The following is an 18,965-nucleotide window of genomic DNA, read 5'->3' on the forward strand; positions in this document are numbered from 1 at the left end:
ATGCTTTTAAAAAGCTGATGTCTCCATCTGAAGCCAGAGCCTGAGAGAATTTACACCCTGTATGGTGCTACCCCACCTTCATCTGCAATTGTCATCAACACAGTCCTTTATTTTTATGTTACACTATCTCCTTCTTTTAACAAAGTTGAAGATTCTTGAGCAAAGAGCATTTCACCATTTCCTATGGGGAAAGGCTGAGAGAGCTGGGGTTGTTCAGCCTTGAAAAGAGAAGATGCTGGGAAGACTTTGTTACAGCCTTTCAGTTCTTAAAAGGGGCCTATAAGAAAGATGGGCAGAGACTGTTGCAATAAGATGAGGAGTGATGGTTTTAAACTACAAGAGGAAATTCAGGCTTTATGGGAGGAAGAAATTTTTTACACTGACGGTGGTGAAACACTGGCACAGGCTGCTCAGAGACATGGTGGATGCACCACCCCTGGAGACATTCAAGGCCAGGCTGGACATGGTTCTTCTGAGCAACCTGATGTAGTTGAATCCTGCTCACTGCAAGCGGGTTGAACTAGATGACCTTTGAAGGTCCTTTCCAATCCAAACTATTCTGTAATTCTAAATTCTGAGAACCATCTATTCTGACTCCTCATACCACTGGCTCTTTCAACAGATAAGAAGGATTTAGTGCACAGAACTACCAAACAATCCACTTTGCTTGTCTTTGTGGAGATAATTGATGATTCAGCTTGAGAACAGATGGATTTTCTTCTTGCAGGCAGTCCAATCCAGCATCCATCTTCCCCAGGAGACTGAAGTCCATCTGACTCTGAAGTCCTGAACTAACCAGAGCATCCTAGCAAATTTTATACTGGGAGGAAAACTGCTTTTTGAAGCCTGAGAGGGAATGACTGAAGCTATAATCCATGAGGTACAACCACATGCACTATCACAGCACAATGTTGAAAGGACCAGAAACATGTTGAGAGAAAGGTGAACTTATCTTCTGTATACATAGTCCAGTAAAGAAGGGGACAGCAGTTATGAGGACTGCTACCTTCACATCAGAGTCCTTACAAGCACTAGCCAACGAACATCCCTCAGAAACTGGACAGTAAGATTTTGAGGAGTTGGTAACTTGTTTTTAACACTGCTGGAAACTCTTCCACTCCCTGGAAAATTGTTCCATTGTTTAAATTAGCCTAAACGACTAAGATTTTTTCTCTTATTTCAAGGTTAATTGTGTTAAATCTCAGCGTCCAACTGGAAAATCTTATTATGACTGTAAACAAGACCTAAACCCTCTATTAGTAGGTATCATCCATGCATAAGCACCTGTACAGAACAGATTTGTCATCTTCCAACCTCTCTTTAATAAACTGAGTAAATCATGTACCCAACACCTTACACAGTTAAAAAGCCATTCATCTTCAAAGCCCAAGATTATTTTTTTGGTCCTAAACTGATCTCAGAACTGAACAAATTTATGCAGTCACAGTCTTTTTGTCTTTGAACATGATTAAGAACACATCCTTCCTTCAGCCTAATACCCCATCCCCCTTTGCACTGTTGAAGCATATGTCTTCAGCAATCACTAGTACTCTCCCAGATCAGTGTTTTCCAAAGAAAGCTATCCAACCTACAAGCACACCCTGGTTTCCTCATACTCGGTTCTCTGCACTGAGTTGCATCAAACACGTTTTTGTTGGATTTATCATCAGTTAACCAGGCATTTCAAGTAATTCTCTAACAGGAACCTTATCTTTCTCTTTCCTCCTCCTCAAATAGTTTTTAAACCACAAACCTTACTGGCAAGGTTTTAATAGCACTGTCTCCATAGGCTGAGATACAGATACTGAACAGGACTGTGACTGACACAGACCCCTGGGGAAACTGACACTTGAAACAGTCTTGATCACCAATTTCTCCCCAGTAACTACAACTTATTATCTATCGTTTAAAAGGTTTTTAATCCTTCTGATGCGTTGTGTTTATTTGACATACGTATTCTTCTCGTTAAAAACTGACACTGGTCACTTGGATGAATTCAAGTGGTTGGGCAATGTTCAACTGCATCAGTATCGCTTTGTACAATCTTGCCAAAATAGGCAAGACAGCATTTATCTGCAAAGACGTAGATTACATTATACAAAGTCACACTGAATAGATATTAAATGATTTCTTTAGATTCTAACGGTTTTAAAAACTCTCCCAAATTAGTTTTTATCTTGGATGAATATATAGTTAGATAGTTTGCAGCTCTTTGGGTCATCCATTTCAATTCTTTCAACGGTGAATCCGGGTGGGCAGTGCTCTAGCCTTCTGCAATTCCCCTAGTTCACAAGAATTAGCTAAAAATTAACATTAATGAACAAAACAGCTCCTTGCTTTGGCTGTTATCTTTGGATGCTGCTTATCTACATCTGCTGGATTGTAAATATTAGCAAGCACTCTTATCCTCCTTCGTTATAAATTATATACAAAACCACAATATGGTCCAAATACCACCTCTTAAACACAGCAAGATGGGGGGGTTTGTTGTTCTTTTTTCTGTTTGGTTTTTGTTTGTTCATTTGTTTTGTTGTTATTTGTGGTGGTTTTTCTCCAAAACACACAACTATTCCCTAATTTTATATTGTACCTACACCTAGATCTTTTCTCTCTGCATGTACAAATCTGATGCCTTCTCCTCTGAACCCATATCACCACTATCTCCATGATTAGCGTATGTCCCTTCTCACTTGCTTCTTTTAAGTTTGCAATTGTATTTCCTGCCATTTACATCCTCATCCTCTTCATCCTCCCTCCCTAAGGTGCAGGATACTTTGAGTTTTATTAACACAGTTTCAGTGACTGTGGAATCATGTCTTTTTGGCCATCAATATGATTTTGTTTAATACTTCATAGCTTCCATTAACGCCTCCCTTTTAAAGGTACCTTCCCAAGCAGTTATCCTGCCAATTGTTTAAACTTGAAGAAACAGAGTCTTCTAAAGCTCCTTACATTACTGCTTGATGCCATATTCTGTTTGCACAAAGCAAATACAGACAAATAACAACCACTGGTACCTAGGCAACGATGGGATTTCAGGTCAGCTATTAACTCTTCTTTATCTGCTAGAACAAGGTCAACTATTGATTTACTCCACAGTGGGTGCAGTATTGCATGCATTAAAAAATGACCTATTCCTTCTAGAAGCTTTCTGGAAGTCGTTTTCTTGGCATCATGAAATGTCAAGTAAATATTACCCAGTTTAAGCAGCCTATTTTACTTGCCTCCCTATAAGGAGCATATACATAAGGAAATGTTTGCTCCATTCCTGCAGATAACTGAGGGACCTGTTAGAAACACATACTAGGTGAGAGAGGTGGTTTGAAACACGCATAACTTGAATTCGTCACGAAATCCTTCAGTCTGTAGCTCTTTCAAATGGTGAAGGCTTAGAAAGTGTTATGTAACATCCATTTAAGCACACATGGGACAACACAGTTGAAGTCCACCTCTACTCAAGTCTGGGTGAAAGCATTAGCTACTGTTCTGCGCCTCAGGACTCGGCTGACCTCTTGCATGCTGCTCCATCCTCAGGGGACTTCTTTACTCCCCCCCCCCCCCCATCACTTTTATTTCTTCCTCCACGGCTTTGCTGTCTACCCAATTCCTCTCTTTGTACAATAGGTTGGGAAAATCACTCCAGGCGAGGATTTTGAGTCTCTTAGATATGACGTTGAAGAGATGTGACCTGACACACAGAAGGGAGAGGGAAGAGATGGGAGGAGAGATGTTACAGGCTAGGTGCAGCTGAAGACTAAGACAACCATGAGTCTCCTATAGGAAAGAGGGTAGGTTTCAGTGAGTCACCCAAGGGAGAGCACCCTGATCCTAGAAAAGAAATAGGAGCAAGGAGGATTCAGAGAGAAACTCTCTCCTGCTTGAGTCTCGGAGCACACTGACAGAAGCGGCACCCAGTGAAAAAGGGAGATGTGCAAGAACCATTGATTATTTCATTGTCAAAGTAGCAAAGTTTTCTATTACAGGAAAACGGCACATGCTTTTTTTTGTGACCCAAAAGATGAATGTTCTTCTGGCAGGCATACCTCTCAGAAAACACAGGGCCAGGTGAACTAGCAAAAGGCTTTATAGGCAATGTACCAACTTAAAATCACATCACTGTGCTGGAACTTGAGATTATGTTTAGAGAAAAACTAAACCACCTAAATGAAAAACGAAATGACTTGAGGAACACCAGAAACCAACTCATATGGCATATTTCCCCACCCCTTCTATGTACAACAAATGGCACCATATGGGCCCAAAAGAGAACAGGAAACCTTAATGCAAACAATTAGGCTGCATTTTCCACAAGCCCCTTCTCAAGACAACAGTTCATTAAAACTGCTTGGGTCTCCCAATCTGCAAAGCAGAGGTAAGAGTCACCAGGACAGGGACATCTTTCATTTCCATCCATGCTCCCCACACCAGGAGCTCAGGGAAGAATAGCATCAATGTGAGTGTGAAAGGGGCCAGTCGTCAAGCCAAGTACTGGTCCCCAGGGAAGGGGCAGTAACAATGTGGAACAATTTATGTCAGCAATGCAGCTCCCAGGAAAGGGGAGCAGCAGTAGCACAGATCAGGATGTGCTAAATACAGATTGTAGCAGGTGGTCCAAGAACTGGCTGTGATTTCAGCAACCAGTTTATCCAAACCGGACGGAACTGCCTACCGCACAGCCCTGCAACAGCAAAAAGCAAGCTAGGAACACAAAAGCAGAGCAAGTGACTGAAGATTCGGCAGCTGCAGATTGCCAGGAGATGAGTTTCACCCTCAAAACATTCCCAAGGATGTCAAAGACTGTGACAATCTAATGTATGAACAAGACAGAAGCAAACCCAGGCCTTTTGCAACAGAATCACAGAATCCTAATTTTGGCTGGGATGTACCTCCAGAGGTAATTTAGTGCAACCCCTGCTCAAAACAGGTCTAATGAGACCTGGCTGGCCAGTCAAGTCAAATGTCTTTTAAGGATGGAGGCTCCACAACCTCTCCAGGCAACATGCTGCAGTATTTAAATACCCTCACAGTTAAAAAAAATTCCTGATATGTGATCAAAATTTCCCATGTGCCAGCTTGTATTTGTCGTCTCTCATCTCATCATTACACACAACCAAAAACAATCCGGCTGCATCTGAGAAGATGGCTTTGCCTGGAGAAAAGGAGTTTCAGGGGGGACCTAATCACTCTACAGCTACCTGAAAGGAGGTTGTAGTGAGGTGGAAGTTGGTCTCTACTCCCAAGTAACAAGCGACAGGGCAAGAGGAAACATCCTCAAGCTGCACCAGGGGAGGTTTAGATTGGACATTAGGAACAATTTGTTCACTGAGAGGGTGCTCGGGCATTGGAACAGGCTGCCCAGGGCAGTGGTGGAGTCACCGTCCCTGGAAGTGTTCAGAAAACGTGTAGATGAGGCCCTCAGTGATATCGGTTAGTGATGGCCTTGTCAGTGCTGGGGTAATGGTTAGACCTGATGATCTTGAAAGTCTTTTCCAGCCTAGCTAACTTTATGGTTCTATCTTTTTTGTATCTTCTCAGCAGGTAGTTGCTGACAACAAAAACATCCCCCCTCTGCCTTCTCTTCTCAAAGCTGAACAGGCCCAGGTTTCAGTCTCCGCTCACATTCCATGCTCTCCAGCCCCCTGACCGCTTTAGTGGTGCTCACTGGACTTGCTCCAGTATTTCACTTACACGAAGTGCACTTCTTGCACGGGGGAACCCAAACGGGACACAATACTCCAGATGCAGTCTTAACAGAGCCCAAGGTGCGGATGGCCACCTTTGCTGCAAGGGCATGCAGCTGCTTATGTTTTATTTGTTGTCAATTAGGACAACACAGATGGCTCAACAGATGCAACAACTGAAACAGGAATACTGCAAAATTTGGAGGAGCAGCTGGGTATATAGTTAGGGCCAAGGTACATACTAAAAGCCAAAGGTGGCAAGAGGTACCTTAGCTTTCATAGAATCATAGAATAATTAGGGTTGGAAAGGACCTTAAGATCATCTAGTTCCAACCCCCCTGCCGTGGGCAGGGACACCTTACGCTAAATCGTATCACCCAAGGCCTCGTCCAGCCTGGTCTTGAACACTGCCAGGGATGGAGCATTCACAACCTCCCTGGGCAACCCATTCCAGTGCCTCACCACCCTAACAAGAAAGAATTTCCTCCTTATACCCAATCTAAACTTCCCCTGTTTAAGCTTTAGTCTATCCTGAGTCCTCTGCACTGCATCTTAAGCAGGCAGCAACCCTGAACTTTATAAATAAGATTTATTTCTGAAGACTTCTGAATGTGCCATCAATCAAGGATCAAACAAGTCAAATATTCCTGATGATGATATACAGGTATATAACTTTACCTGTAGGTTAGGTCATGAAGCATCTAGCTCATTTATCTCTGTTCACAGGGAATGAGTCACCACCTATACTCATGCAAACAAACTCTTCCCCAAAAAGCTTATAAACTGAGAATGATGAATAGCATACAAAGATTAGGGAAGGCAAACTATTTGGTCAGAAGAAACAGAATGTATATTATACACAATATAAAATACCATCTGACTTGCACTAGCTTTTCCACATGCAATTGCTAGTTGGCCAATTCCTTGCAGCAATTTTTCATCACAGAAGTAGATCATGAGGAAAGACATAAATATTTCAACAAGTTTCTAAGCAACTGAAAAACAGTGCTCTGCAAGGGATATATTAAGTCAATGTTTAATCCTAGCCTTTACTGGGAAATAAGATGAAATTTCATTTTGTGGTTTGTTTTTTCTTTCCAAACCAATTGTTAGGTTACACTGAACATCTTGATATGAACAACACCGTTATAGTTTTCATGTGTATTTACCAGCTGAGGTAAATGCTAACAATTGTTCTAGTCCTGCAAGTATTTCAAAGTGTGCTTCATTTTCCTTCACACAAATACACCACCACCACGTGTCCCACCTGTGGGGAAGGAGAATCTATCATTCCTTTAAAGGTGCTAGTAACTTACCCCAAACATCTGCCGAAGGTCAGGATCTCGAAAGCGGAAGGGAATGTTAGACACATGAAGTCGCTTTGGAGTGGATTTGCTCTCGGTATTCTCACTGCTCTGTGTCTGTGATTGCTGTCCATCTGTCTGTGCCCCTCCTTCTGTCTGCTGAAATCAGAAACACAAACGCATGTGCATGAATAGAAGCTATACAAATTCCTTTCACATGCTTTGACTGTCTTTTTTTAAGTATTAGTATTACACTTGCAACTGCAATATCTTGCACTTGACAATTATTTTGATAAAGCCAGTAACAATTGATCTGTTGTTGTTCCCCTCCCTTTCCATGAGTAAACAGTAATGAGATCTCAGCCTCCCTCCCCTCATTATCACCTTTTAGCTCAGAAGATTTGCCTTTGGTTTTCTTAAATTGCTTCTCTCTTTTCTCCTGTTCTTCCTCACTTCAGCTGCCACATATGTAAGCCCTAATGAAGAGGCGGATCTTTCATATCCTGAAGCTGGGAGGTAGTACCGCCACTCTAATCTCATGTGGCAGGATGTTCACGCAATCATCCAAATCCCACAGCTGAAGTGGCAGCTCTTCACTTGGCCAAAACCAGAAATGCATTCCCAGGCAAAATGGCATCTGCTCTGTCAAGCTCCCTTCAGAGAAACATTACCCCAAAAGAAGATCTATAACTAAATAGTAAAATCCATACATGAACAGCTTACGGATGTCTTTGATTAACTTTTCTCATACATTTAAAAGTCAGCCCAGGGACAGGAAACAGCCATTACGCCTGCAGGCTTTATAAATATATACTTTCTGCTACCAACTTCACAGCTAAAACAAGGGGATTTGCTCCAGCATTCCCAAGCACTGACTGGTATGACAAAGCCAGGTCAAGGCGTGGGACAACGGGACTTGTGCTCAAAAAAGGTACAGAGGAATAAGGGAGACCAGTGTGCCAGAGCAGGGAACTAACACCCCCACAGAAATGATTGGCAGGGGAGAAGAAAGGAAGAGAGTGTCAGCCACTTGTGTTGGGCTTCGACTAAATAGGGGTGAAAATTGAGCACAGCACTAAATGTAAAGGTAAGGTCCCTTTTGCAAAATGGCTTGATGAGAAAATGGTATTTTTCACACCTTAGTCACAAAAAATGACCTCAAAAGGTCAGAGCTACAGAACAAAGTAGACTACAATTTGGCTGTTTTATTGCTCTGTCCCTTTCAGAGAGCACGCGTTGACAGGTCAAGCTATTCAAAGAGCACTCACCCACTCACTCTATCTCCTGCTGCTTGCCTCAGCCTCGTAAGAGTCATGCTTTGACCACCTGTGTGATGCACTTTTAAGTGTCATTTCATTTTTTAGATGATAATCTGATTTCTTCCTTAACCCATCAAGTGAAAAGAAGTTCTACAAGGCAGCAAGGACCATGTAATTGCTAGAGCCAACTTTATTTTTAGGCACCTTCCAGAACACATGCAGGCCTTAAAAGTAAAGATTTAAGAGTAGGGTTTTTTTTTTGCTGGTTTGGAGCCTTTTTGCCCCTTCCCCCTCCGCTGGCTGTTTTAAATACACCATCTGTGAACCAAAGAGGAAAGAAATCTCACGAGAGCTGCAGATACTGACTCCCCAACCACTGACTGGGCTTGCTAGATTGCTCTGCACATTACTTAATATACAACACTTCATGAATACTTTGAAAGAAACATCTCTCCATGGTAAATTAAACTGGCAACATTAAGAGAGCTTCTTCTGGCCAGAAATGTCTCTTACAGGCATGACCTTGAACTTGTATATTGGTTATAAAGCACTGACAATAGCAAGCAAACAGCAAGCACTGGGGTCCTGTCACGCTGAACAAAGCAGTGGCAGCTTTCCATTTTACTTTCGTAGGGCTGCACAGGCAGCACAAAACATGCTTGATCTAGTTAATATAAATTAAGCCGTGATAGGAAGGACAAAAATATCACCCTGCAAGTATCTCTACTTCCCAGAGCTGTGCAAGTCGCTGGAGCAGCCTATCAGGATGAAGCATTTTTATCTGGCTAAGACTCACCCATCACTCAAGCATCAGATTCTTCTTTGCAACCTCAGAACTTCCATCTGATCATATCTAAAAAGCTGCCTCTCCCTATTCAAGTTCCCCCTCTTCTCCTATCCTCACCCTTATGACAAAAATGCATCTCTAAACATACAGAGAGTGCACCCTGGGGGAAGAATCAATGCAGCTGGCCTGCGATTAAATCATACCACGCTATTTGGTGGTTTTATTTTTATGACTCCATCAGAGTCCTTTGCTCCTCAGGGCAAATCTCTCCAAGAAGGACAAAACATAGGAGTAGCCTATCCATCACCACCATACACACCACCTGCAAGTGAGTGCTCCAAAGTAACTCCCCAAAATCATCAGCACTTCTGCTAAATGGGATCTCTACTGTCAGTTCTGGAGCTCTGCTAGTGCAATTTGCAAATCCCACATTTTCTATGGCTTTGTATAAACTGACAAGGTGGGCAAACACCCATGCACATAGGTGCATCTTCTGCAGTGTGAATGAGGAAAGGCACAGATTCTGAATGGTGGTGACAAAAATGGTTTAGTCTTTAAATTCAGACATAGGTTGCACAGGACTGGATCTGCCGCTTCTACAGGAGAGGGAGCCCGGAGGTCATCTGCACTCCTCTCCCATCCTCTCCCTCTCCACAGACAGAGGGCAGAACTCCCTTCTTACCAAGGGTGTGATGTTAGCATGTAGCCATGGCCTGCCTAGAAACACTCACAGCTGTTCCTGCATATGGCAGAGCGCTGCTGCCACGCAGGAGTTATTTTGCAGCACGAGATGTGTACAGTAAGACAAAGGCTTCAAAGAGGAGGCAAAAGATAAGGAACAGAGGATCTCTGTCCATTCTTACTTTTTTGGCTACACTAAGAGTCCCTGAATGCTTTTCAAGCTTTCACATATCCTGATTTTTCAGCAGCAGTTTAACACTGAGTACCTTCTCGTGCTGGATTCAGTAGCTCCCTCGTTTCTACTGTCCATGGCCCTAAGGTAAGATTTGAACTTTCAGCCACTATAACATTAGCTCAATGCATCTGTCTACTGCCACACATTCAGCTACAACGTAAATGAAAGAAAGGCTCCTCAGATCTTGCCTCTTTTCTTTTTTTACCCCTTTTATAGTTATTCCCTGTCTTAATTCATTAGGAAGGAGATGAAAGGAAGGGCCTGGAGCATGTTCTCAGACAGCACATAATGGAGACCAGCAACAGCGTTACCCTGACCAAGCCAGATGATGAAAGCCTGCATTTCAGAGTGTCCACTCTCCACCCTGACACCTTCCCCACACCAAATTTCAGCTCTTTGCTTCTGGCCTCACATCAACATTTTATAGCAAAGAACCAGCCCTCACCCTTTGCTATAGACAGCAATTTGGCTTGGAAGGGAGCTAATACATGTTCCCCGGGTCTCAATGCCTGTCATCGGGCAACACAGAGATACACTGCAGCTAAAATCCTGTGTTTAGAAGCAGTGTTGGATTCACCTCCTCAGCACAGCCTGTGTAACATATACTTATGCAGGTGATAATGTCATTCATGCCTGCACACGCAAGCTTTGAGCTCTTCTCAAGGTCACCGAGAAATACATCGGAGCTCAGGACACGTGCAATATGTGCTTCACTTTTAACTGCTTGCTGCCTGTACCCCTATGCCAGCTTCTCCCTTACACCCACCAGCAGTAAGGAAACCCTAACCAAGAAAAGGCAGCTGCAAAGAGAAGCATGGATGTATATATGTGCATGTATGCATGTAAAACGGGAGAAGAACACCTGGCAATGCAAGGGTATTCTGAAAGGTTTGGGAGCAGCACTACAACTACCTTCCCACCTCTCGACTACACTCTTCATTCTAAAGCAGCTGGTGAATAAGCAATTGCTGAGGATTCCTCCGACAGGAAGGGGCTCCAGCCCCTCCTGGGCTCCAAGCAGATCTCCATCTGTGTGGCCAGACAAAGGGCTACCTCCCTGATGAGCCAGACAAGCACCAGTGCGACAGGCCAGCACATGGACTATTAATACCCAAGTACATTCTGTTTCCGTCTCCCACTTGCATCCAGAACTGGAACTGATTCAGGTCCAAGTTATAGAAAAGGAAAAAACAACCCCCCATCCCCTCTCCCAGGAAGCAGGTGGTCCAAAATGTTGTGAATCATAATGAGGAGGTTAAGAGCCATAAATCACTGCAAAGAAAATATTTACAAAACACAAACTGTAACTAATAATTGTATTTAAAAGGGGACTTGGGTGGCTTACAAAATCTGTGAGGCAGCCTGTGCTCGCTCCACTGCTTCTAGATCAGTCTTGGATCCAAAAAAGAAACCAAACCCAAAGACCTTATTTGAATCAAGAGCTTGAGGAATTGTGTGGAGACAAGGACTGCAAGCTATGACTGGCAGAAGGCAATCTTCCCACTGCAAAGGAGAGCACAGACAACGTGGGAAGATCTCTGCAGCTTCTAGTGAAGAACTCGCGTCAAAACAACCAGCCACCCACCACTGAACTGGTATCTACTGAGCAGGTTTGGTGGAAAAACAAGTGAAGAATTATGCACCAGACACAAAACCCCTTCCTTGCCCCACCACACTCTAACAGAGTAGGAAGTAACACTGTCAATGGAGCAGTGATAGACTAAGATCCATTCAGCCCGCTGTTTTCTGACAGTGGCCAAGTCTGTGGCATCTGTGGAAGAACACAGATCAGGGCAAATATGCAGCGATTTTTCTCCAGATCAGCCTCCAGCAAACTGAGCCAGTTGATGTCTCAACTTCCAAAGCACCTTATGGACAGGAGCTCCAATGCTAAATTCTTGGTTATATGGAAAAAACTAAGAAACAGAAACCTGGTTGGGTTTGGTTTTTTCCACACGTGGCACCTGATTATTTCCTATGTGCATCCTTGTAAGTGAAAATGAGACAGTTTCCTATTTTATTTCTCAGACCATATGTATGCATGTACTTGTCATATGCCTTCACTCCTGTCAGCTCTTTTTGTAAGTGAAGATTTCATTTCTTCTCATAGAGAACCTGCTACATCCCTTTCATCACTACCATTATCCTTCTCTGTACTACTTCTAGATCTGCTACAGCCTTTGAGAGATATGCAGAAGTACCACAGCTGTATACTCTAACATAATGATATTTGCTGGTTTATTTCCTATTTCTCTTTCAAAATCATTTTTAAATTTGTTTCACTAGGCACAAGCCTACAAGTGCTGACAATAATCTGCCTCATACTCAAAATAATAAAATAATCTGCCTCATACTCAAAGCAAATTCCTGATGCTAAATGTCAGAGTTTGCTACCTCAAGACAGCAATTTCCAAGCTGAGGTGGCCAAACAATCAGCAGCTAGTTACTTATTTGAAGGTAATTCTTCCCAGTGTCTACCTGCTCAGCAGTACTGAAAGACAAGTGAGTATATTCATTAAACATACTCTTCACCTGAAATACCTCACATGAGCAATTGCTTTAATTACTAAAGTGATGAAAAATAATTACAGAAGAAAATTCTGCAATCTCAAACTAGGCAAAAAATACCCAAGGGAAAGTCATCATTATAATATCATCCATGTGTTATAAAAGGCAGTTGAGGAGCCCCTTGGTGCCATTGGCTCCCTTCTTTCCAAACCCTTGCCAGATGTATGACGCACAGCCAGATAACCAAGCAGCTTCCCTGTCTTGCTTCTGAATACAGTATGTAGGGGTCTCCCACCACAGATGGGTCTTCTTTAAGGAGTCACAAAGTCAATATCCCTTTATCATACAGCAGATGAGTTAAATATGTTTCAGTATGGCACATTGAGAAGCTGAGAGACACGACGCTCTGTAATTAAATGATGCTGGATGCTGGTTCATGACAACGCAACACCAAGGCGACAGCACCTGCCATTTTCATGCAAAGTAATTTACATAAACTTATTCCTCTACTTCTATACCTCCAGCTGCATTCCATAATTTATACAGACACACAAATTCTTCCCTCTGACATTAACAAGAGAAATGAGTTGAATAATCAGCTCACAGTGTTAAGTGCATTGCATTTACTATCAAGCAAGCTTTTTTAGTTCAGCGGATGATTAATCTTCCCTCTGCGGGTAGAGTAGCAGGAGATGCAGAGAGCTGACAATTGCTCTCGGCTTCTGGCCATGCACTCCATACGCTCACCTTGCAAGAGCAGTGTTTGCTGGATCCCTCCAAGAGCTGCTCTAATTCATTAACCCAGCAAAAGAATTGGGCAGCTTTCTGCCAGGTCAGTGAATTAAAGTAGCTCACATAAGGAATGCCAGAGCCAGTAAAAAGGAGCAGGAGTTTGTGCTTAAAGCCAGAACTCGCCTTTCTGACAGCAGTGAATCTTTAGATCAGCTCAGCTGCCAGAGGTACTGCAGCCTCGTTAGCATCTCCACTCACAGCTATCTGTGCTGGGTGCCTCCATTAGGGATAAGCACACTAATGTAAACCAAGAAGGGGGAAGGGGGAAGTAACCAGGGGACCCAGCACCATAAGAAGCGAAAACAGAGTGTCAATGGTTGAAGAGACAACAGGCTGCAACAGGCAGACTCAGTAGGCCAAATATGGTCTGGTACCTCAGTCTATTTTTAATCCAGGTCCTTCAGCTGTGCTTTGGGACAGTATCAAGAGAAAGGACAGATGCCTGGAGATGAAGACTGGGAGACCCACATGCCAGGCAAGAAACAAAGCCCCACGGATGAGGCTTGATCCTAAAATAAAAAAAGATTCCAAAATACTAAGCTGTTTGTATTACACAACCTATTGTGCCAATTTCTTCTCCATGCCCCTGCTCTGAAAGCTTTGAATGCTTTCCACTACACTCAGACCTCCAGAATCAAGCTCATCCTTAGCTGATGACACCAACCAGTCATTCCCCTTTTGTTCAAGGCTTTTAGACTGCGTAGGAAGGCATGGACTTTGACTCTCAAAGTTTATTTTACTGAAGTTCACTGCTGATGTTTGACCTCAGGCTTCCAGACCACTGTCTATTAACTCAGACACCACCAAACTCAACTCATTCAAATGGACTTCCTCACCAGAATCTGCCAAGTTTCTATAAGAAGGTGCTTCTACAGTTAGGGACTTCTTATAGACCCCATTACATTGCTGCGTAACATCTTGCCAAACAAATGGAAGTTCCCTTTCCGTGAGGGACCTTTAAGCCACTCCATATTCTCTGCTACTTTTGCATTTATCCTAAAGGCTACCAGCAAGAAAACCGTGCCAACTGAGCACACCTTTTGCTATCTTTGCCAACGGGACCAAGCACAGGCCTTATTCTTAAAAGCAAAGAGAGACCTTATCTGTCTGGCTGAAGGAATTTCTGAATCATCCCACGGGAGCACAGGCCTTAACTCAGCAACAAAAAAATGCACCAGCTGTCTGGTCTGGTGTATCGCCTTCACATGACAGCAGCTGCGCTTGTCAGTTGCAAGTAATGGGACGGAAGGACCATACATCACCCGTGATGAGTTTTTGCTCTGCTGAAGTTAGCACTGTTGTTTGAGCAAGACAACAGAATGGTGAAAGGAAAAGATACCTTAAAGGATAGCAGTCAAGTCCACATGTCCTGTAAGTAAGAACAAGCATGTGTGATGGACTAAATGCTTGACGTTGGCTATAGATGTTCAGGGTGAAATAACCAAGTTGCTCCGTTGTATTTTAATAGCACACTTTCGTTTGAGTAACTACTGAGTCTTCCTCCTTCCCCTAGTTCCTACATCATTAATCAGTGTATTGAGAAGGAGAAAAGTTACAAGCAATTACATCCCAAGGCAGCCCACAGAATCAAAATAACTTCATATAGGAGTCCTAAGCAAAAAGATAAAGGGAGTCAGAAGATCCGGGACCCTGTGCATGTGAAAGTTTGGCACGTGAAAGGTCCTTATCTGAGCTGCCTTCTCCTTCCCCCTGGATTTCTTCATGTGCTACCATCTGGGATCCTCTGGGTTTGATCAATCCCAGCCATAGCAGCAGCAATGTGCTCATCTGCCCCCATACTCTTTTCCCAGCTATCTATGGCCTGTGAGCCCAACTCCACATGCTCAGCTCACACATCTTTAACCACATCAAATGGTCAGACCAGACGTACCCACCTGCTTCCATCAGCCAGTACAAGCGTTACGTGTTACTGAGCCTGTTTCTCACATAACCCCTGCCAGCCAGGCTCCCTCCACAGCCTCCTGGCAACACCACTACCTCCCAGCAGTCTCCCAGCAACGCTCCCTCCGGCACAGATGGGCTCCCAGTCTCCCCTTGCAGGCTAGCCAGCCTCCCTAAGCACTGCAGGCTCCTTGGAGCCGCCATCAGTTGATGAAACACAGAGCTCAGGCCTGCAGTGCCACGGAGATGGCTCCTAATATGGAAGAGGAGCAGGAGGACTGGCAAGAGCTTACATCCAAGGTCAAGGCTCGCATCATTTCCATTAAAAACGAACACTCTAAAGCTCTGGGCAAGGCTGGGAACAGCAAAAAATACACAGGAAAGCCACTGCCCTGTTTTATTCCCTGTTTCCAGCTTTCTCATCCAACTGGCAGCGCTTGAGATAGCTGCTGGAGACGGGCAGCCCAAACCTTACGAATTGGAACAGCACTGGCAACCTGGTACTAAAATGATGACTTGCATTTCTGCATACTGCACCAGCTCGAAGTTTTATTTTCAGCCCGATCTCATCTACATTTGTGTTTGCTGAGGCTTCATTTATGCACTATCAATGCACTTTACAGGGTTTGTATTCCTTTTCTTCTTCAAGATGCTGAAGTTGTTGCATTCCTAGGATGAACTCATAGATACCAAAGTCATAGCCAGCGGTGCCAACCATGCAGCCCCCTGCCCACTGCAGAAGAGGCAGATGTGCATCCTGGGGACCATGCATACTTGAGCTGGCACTATCAGCTCTTCCAATTGTTGGCACTGAATTCACTCAGTACTTAAAGGGGGGAAAAATAATCTCTATGAGCCAAACACCCAACCACAAGTAAAACTGAAAGCATTAACAGATTAAATCCACCCCTGAGAACCGAAGGCTCACCATAAGGTTCTTTATTAGGAAGTTAAGTCTTAACAAGTGGTTTAAGGGGTGGATAAAGCTTTTGCTGGGATAATCTGCCAGCATGCTGCCCAGTGCCAGTTCCAGGCCATGGGAAGAAAAAAGCAAAAAACCTAAGAAGGTGAAAATCTTTGTCTGGCAAAGTAGCTTTGTTTAGCCCAGTAGCTAAGAGGTCCTCTCCTATCTTTGCCCCCTGAAGCTCCTTGCCATCTTCAGAAAGTATTTTTGTACTCTGCTAACTTCCTGAAAATAAAGACACATTGGGATTACACCTACATGCATGTGCTCATCCTAATCCTTTGTACCATCAACCTTCCAGAATTTGCCTCCATCACATTCATTTGAACTGCTTGCCAATTAACACAAGGTAATTAACACCTTTGTAAAGGACTGTCTTCAGACAATGCCTCCATGGTAAAAACACCATGATCCCAAGTACTACTGCTCTTTGCAAACACCAATTTACAAGCAGAACATGTACAAGAGGAAGGTAGTAGAAGGTCAGAAGCTATGTTTTATTTATCATTCTCTCCTTTTCAAGCCTACCACTGATTTGCTGCATACTTAAGAAGCAGTCAGCAGCCTAATCAATGGCTGCTTTTCCCCACAGCACTGTGCTGCTCTCCTGGCTCCTCACCCTTCTGCACTTACTGCGAGAGATCCGTTCTGCGTGCTGGCTGTGTTCGTGCTCTGCTCTCCATGCGGCTGCGTGCTTCCGTAGAGTGTCAGATTGTGCTCGCTGGTCTGGCCTGCATAGTCCTGAGTGTGTGGCACCCCATACTCTGTGGGAATCCCGTTCTGTGGGGGTGGCGGAAATGGGATTGTGGTGAATGGCTGCACCATTGCATCAGGAGTTGCTGCTGGCTCCTGGTTACCCTGAAGAGAGGCAAAAGGAGAAAACAGCTGTATACTACAGAAGATAAATCAAACCATCAGCATGAGAAATTACACACAGGTGTTCATGTGAATATCCCACCCACTGCCACCATCATATTGCACAGTCTTCTATTATCTTCTCTATCAAAAAGAGCACGCCTTGCTTCTCTGAGCCATGACACTATTTTCTTAATCTTTCTGGGCAACTTTCTCACTACTGGGTGGCACACAAAGAACCAATTATGGGGCTTGCAAATTGCATGCCCCTGTAATCTCACACAGGGCTTTATGCACAGTAAAGCAGTATTTTGGAAGCGGAAAGAGGCACTGAAACATCGGAACAGAGAAGGAAACACAGACAAGAACAGGGTTCTTCAATATCCCTAGAAGTACCATATCTGGGTCCAGCTCCTCCAGCCTGACCCTCATGGTCCTGCTCACAAGCAAGCACATTGTGTGGTTCAGAGCACACTTCCCTATTGTGTAAAGAGGAATGCTCTCTAAAACTCATCTGTGCAGCAGTTTCCTCCTTTGCTGCAGCAGCACCAAATACAGAGCACGAGTGCTCAGGAATATCCCATTTGCTTCTTGCTGGCCATACAGAAGACACCGAAGAGCTGTGGGGAACTGAGCCGAGACTGGAAACCTAGAAGACATTCCCTCCCTCCCAGTGCTGAGCACCACACATCACACTACCATCACATAAGGCATTAATAACCCACTCCTCCCCCAGCTTACACTATCCCACAGAGACCTCTACACTAGGACAGTGAACTTTTTAGCAGCTTTTAGCACTGCCTTAGATGTAGTTGACACCAGCCAGATGACTCAGAAACAGACAACTGACCATGCAAAATATATTCCCCAAGGACAATTAAAATGCTACCCCACCATGCCTGAAAACCACCCAAGGCAAACACAAAAGCATGCAGCCACTGCAGGGATCTCACCGAGGCGGGAGCAGGGAGCTGTATTCATTCAGCCACCTGGGGCAAAGGAGAACGGCCTTGACATTGAAGCCCAGGCTGCTGCACTGCTCCTACTGCTTCCACTGCCGCAGCAGGGGAGAGAGAAAATCCACGGAACAGATTTATGATAGGAGGGCTGTTTGATTTATGTGTGTGTCAACAGACTAATCCTGATTTTAAATTCTGGCTGCTGTTCCAGCCCTGGGTCCTCCGCCACAGAGCCCGGGGGTGCTCCGAGTCTATTCTGACACCAGCACACTTAAATCAATGGAGAAAAGCGGAGCAGACCTTGTCCCACGGATCGGAAAGGCAGTAGGAATTACCAAGCAGCCTGTCAGCAGAGAGCGTGCAGGGGCTGACGGACCTCCAGTGAAGCCGGACAAACCTTTCAGTCCCTTTATCAGCCTACCTGCAGCTTTCCCTTCTGGGCGAAGGAAACAATGATGAACGCAGCGCACTTCCAGCCAGCACCGGGTCATTCAGACACTGGCTGAATCCCAAATTTGCTCTGACATTAGTCTATCTGGTCTGCCTCCCTTGGGGGCCACGTGCTCCCGCAGCTGGGGAGAAGGAGAGGGAAGGGCATTCAATACCACTTAGCAGAGCTGAGCTGCAGCCTTGGCCCGCACCCGAACGGGCAGTCTCATTAACTGAAGTCCAGCCCTGCTGCCTGCAGGAACACAAAACTCTGCAGCTTTATCGGAGAAAGAAGCATTGAGGCAAGCACGCCAGTCACAGCCAGGGCTTGGGTCCTTGCACACACTGCCCCAGGCAGCTGCAGCCCTGCATCGCCTGCTAGCAGCTCTGTGGAGGCTTTCCACACACCCAGCACATCTCCTGAGAGCAGAACAGGGTGGAAGGTTTTCACCTCCGAAAAGGAGGGCAGCTCCACCAGCCCTTGCATCTGCTCACTCCTTTGCCATTGTCAGCTTCAAAGCAAGGAGCTTCTGGCTCATCTTAAACCATCCCCAAGATCTGCAGGGAGAGCATGACAAACGGGAGGGAGGAGAGGCTGAATGATGGTTA

At 44.5% G+C, this 18,965-nt stretch overlaps 1 protein-coding gene across 35 annotated transcripts in view; it reads right to left on the bottom strand.

Moving 5' to 3' along the window:
* The window catches only part of RBFOX2 (RNA binding fox-1 homolog 2), a 166,434-nt gene that overhangs the window by 37,963 nt on the left and 109,506 nt on the right, over window positions 1-18,965 (bottom strand). For 30 of the 35 annotated variants that reach the window (XR_009961550.1, XR_009961552.1, XR_009961557.1 and 27 more), the window contains 2 exons: window positions 16,747-16,971; window positions 6,998-7,144 (listed from right to left, as the gene is read on the bottom strand). Coding sequence is in view for 26 of the 35 variants with exons in the window: in XM_062602644.1 (XP_062458628.1) it covers window positions 6,998-7,144; window positions 16,747-16,971 (372 nt within the window). In the remaining 9 variants the exon portion in view is untranslated. The remainder of the gene's footprint in view (window positions 1-6,997; window positions 7,145-16,746; window positions 16,972-18,965) is intronic. The other 5 variants (XM_062602642.1, XM_062602650.1, XM_062602661.1 and 2 more) reach the window with 1 other exon arrangement.

Source organism: Pezoporus occidentalis, unplaced genomic scaffold (genome assembly GCF_034315485.1).
Source record: "Pezoporus occidentalis ecotype Australia unplaced genomic scaffold, CSIRO_AGI_Poc_V1 ctg78, whole genome shotgun sequence".
NCBI lineage: Eukaryota > Metazoa > Chordata > Aves > Psittaciformes > Psittacidae > Pezoporus > Pezoporus occidentalis.